This window comes from Bison bison, unplaced genomic scaffold (genome assembly GCF_000754665.1).
Source record: "Bison bison bison isolate TAMUID 2011002044 unplaced genomic scaffold, Bison_UMD1.0 scf7180017864508, whole genome shotgun sequence".
Taxonomy (NCBI): domain Eukaryota; kingdom Metazoa; phylum Chordata; class Mammalia; order Artiodactyla; family Bovidae; genus Bison; species Bison bison.
In genome coordinates, this window is record NW_011495064.1 from 1,179,691 (window position 1) to 1,182,642 (window position 2,952).

At 45.7% G+C, this 2,952-nt stretch overlaps 1 protein-coding gene across 1 annotated transcript in view; it reads right to left on the reverse strand.

Moving 5' to 3' along the window:
• Positions 1–2,952, reverse strand: part of MERTK (MER proto-oncogene, tyrosine kinase) — a 136,213-nt gene that overhangs the window by 20,758 nt on the left and 112,503 nt on the right. The window contains exon 13 of the mRNA XM_010829545.1: positions 2,844–2,924. Coding sequence (XP_010827847.1) covers positions 2,844–2,924 — 81 coding nt within the window. The remainder of the gene's footprint in view (positions 1–2,843; positions 2,925–2,952) is intronic.

The following is a 2,952-nucleotide window of genomic DNA, read 5'->3' on the forward strand; positions in this document are numbered from 1 at the left end:
TCACTTTCATCAAGAGGCTCCTTAGTTCTTCTTCACTTTCTGCCATAAGGGTGGTGTCATCTGCATATCTGAGGTTATTGATATTTCTCCTGGCTATCTTGATTCCAGCTTGTGCTCCGTCCAGCCCAGTGTGTCTCATGATGTACTCTGCATGTAAGTTAAATAAGTAGGGTGACAATATACAGCCTTGACGTACTCCTTTTCCTATTTGCAATCAGCCTTAAGATGATGTATTTTGTGTTATTTTTAGTCGCTTCGTTGTGTCCGACTCTTTGCAACCCCATGGACTGTAGCCCGCCAAGCTCCACTGTCCATGGGGTTTCTCAGGCAAGAGTACTGGAGCAGTTTGTCATTGCCTTCTCCAGGGGATCTTCCTGACCCGGGGGTTGAACCCAGGTCTCCTGCATTGGCAGGAGGATTCTTTACCACTGAGCTGCTACAATTAAAATCAACTATAGGGAATTCCCAGGTGGTCCAGTGGTTAGGATTCTGCGCTTACACTGCTAAGGGCCCTGGTTAAATCTCTGGTTGCGGAACTAAGATTCTGCAAATCTTGCAAGGTGCACCCCCACCAAAAAAATAGGAAAAAAATCAAACATAAAGCCGGCACACTTTAGGGAATGCACATTAACATTAACAGGAGTGGAGTATTGGCTGGAGTCACATATAAGAGCATGTAGTACAAGGTCTGTGCCTCCTATGGGCTTAATATATATTAATCCTTCTATCAAAGCAAACTCAGGAAACGTCTGCCCACTTTGCCCCAAACAACCAAGTGTCATGGCGGGCAAAACCCTCCCCCGTGGTGCAACCCCTCCAGGCCAGTGTAGAAGAGTGTGTGACTTGGAGTCCGGAGACTGACTGGGCTTTCAATCTTTGATCATTAGCGTGGATGCGATTCTTATACAAATTACCCTAATTTTCTATTTTCTTCCATTCTTTTCTTAAAATGTACTTTTATTTATTTATTTATTTATTTATTTTATGGCCGCGCTGCATGGCATGTGGGACCTTAGTCCCCTGACCAGAGATCCCTCTGGGATTCAGTCTGTGCCCCCTGCCGTGGAAGCGCAGAGTCTTAATCACTGGACCACCAGGGAAGTCCTGTGCATGTTCAGTCGCTCAGTCGTGTCTGACTCTTGGCGACCCCGTGGACTGTAGCCTGCCAGGCTCCTCTGTCCATGGAAATTTCCAGGCAAGAATACTGGAGTGGTTGCCATTTCCTTCTCCAGGGGATCTTCCCAACTCAGGAATCAAGCCTGTGTCTCTCTGGACACCAGCACAGATTCTGGAGTGTTCTAATTGGCATCTATCACTATTTTTGTCAACACTGTATTAATAGTTCCTCCTCCTCCACACTGGAACCAAAGTGAACATTCCAGAATGTCATCTGCTCTTGTTCCTCATTGCTGAAGACTCTTAACAGTCAGTGCTTTACCACTCATGGGTTGGAAACAGACTCTGTGATGACTTTTCAGGCCCTTCCTGACCCAGATGCAGACACTCTCCTCAGCTCACTTGGAGACTGTAGTCCGTGATCACGGCTCTCCTTCCTATGCCTTTGACCAAAGAACACTTCTCCTCTCTCTGAGAATCCTGCCTTCCAGGCAGCCCACAGCTTCCTGCAGACCCACACAAACACCCTCATGTGAGGAAGTGAATCCACCAAGCTAAGCCAGAATGACCCCTGGGGTCAGATGCTGCTACCAGATCCAGCCTGCCTTGGAAATTCATGCCTTACTTTGGAATCATTATCTCTACTAGGTGACAGAGGCAGGGAGGTAGAGAGTAAACAACAAACGATATTGCCTCGTGTGTTGGGGCTCAGGGTGGGTCATCCCAAAATACGCCACAGTGGCATACTGATTATTCTGAATTACAGTTACTTAGGAAACAGCTAATGCAAGAGGGACGCTCTGACCCTCCTTTTTGTCTTCCTGAAAGCAGGAAATAAATCTCTCAGTGAAAGATGAAGGACATCCTTATCACCAGAGATAGGGAATTCAGGCTGAAGAAGCCTGTATAAACAAACCTTGAGAGGTCTTTAAATTGACTACTCCAAGCCCAGACTCTGTTTGGATTCTTCACTTAATTGGACATCTCACTCAAGTTTCTTTGTCCTGTCATTCCCTCACAATTGTGTTGTTTCTCTAAAACATTTACACAGTGCCTCCTTTGGCCACTTTGTAAGTCCCATTTCTATGAGATCTTCCTGGGCATTAATTAAAATTTATGTTTTTTCTCCTTTTAATCTGTCCTGTGTCAAGTTTATTATTAGGCCAGCCATGAGAACTTAAGATGGGTGGAGAGGCAAATTTCCCCCTCCCTGGCAAGTGTAAAGAATATGCAAAAATCTATCTGTATAACTGAATCATTTTGCTGTAGCCCTGAAACTGTGTAAGCCAACTGTGTGCATGCCTGCTCAGTGACTCAGTTGTGTCCGACTCTTTGTGGCCGCATGGACTGTAGCCCACCAGCCTTCTCTGTCCATGGGGATCCTCCAGGCAAGAGTACTGGAGTGGGTTGCCATTCCCTTCCCCAGGGGATCTTCCCATCCCAGGGATCAAACTCTTTGTCTCCTGCATTTCAGGCAGTTTCTTAACCACTAGCACCACCTGGGAAGCCCATAAATCATCAAGACTTCAATAATAAATACATAAATAAACAAAACACTAAACAAGAAAAGAATATACGATGCAGGTATGAACAGTTCATCATAGTAGCTCTCCCTCTGTGACTTGATAGGGATCATGACACATGAACTCCATCATCCATCACTGGCCTGATGAAGCACCAGATGCTGAAATAGCTGCCCGCCCCTAGAACAATCGGGGTTAACTCACACTTCATGGTTTTCACAGCCACCTTCTGAGAGGTCCCATCTTCCTGATTAAGATTTCCTTCCATGACAGACCCAAACTCTCCTGTGAAATAAAACAACATCTATATTGA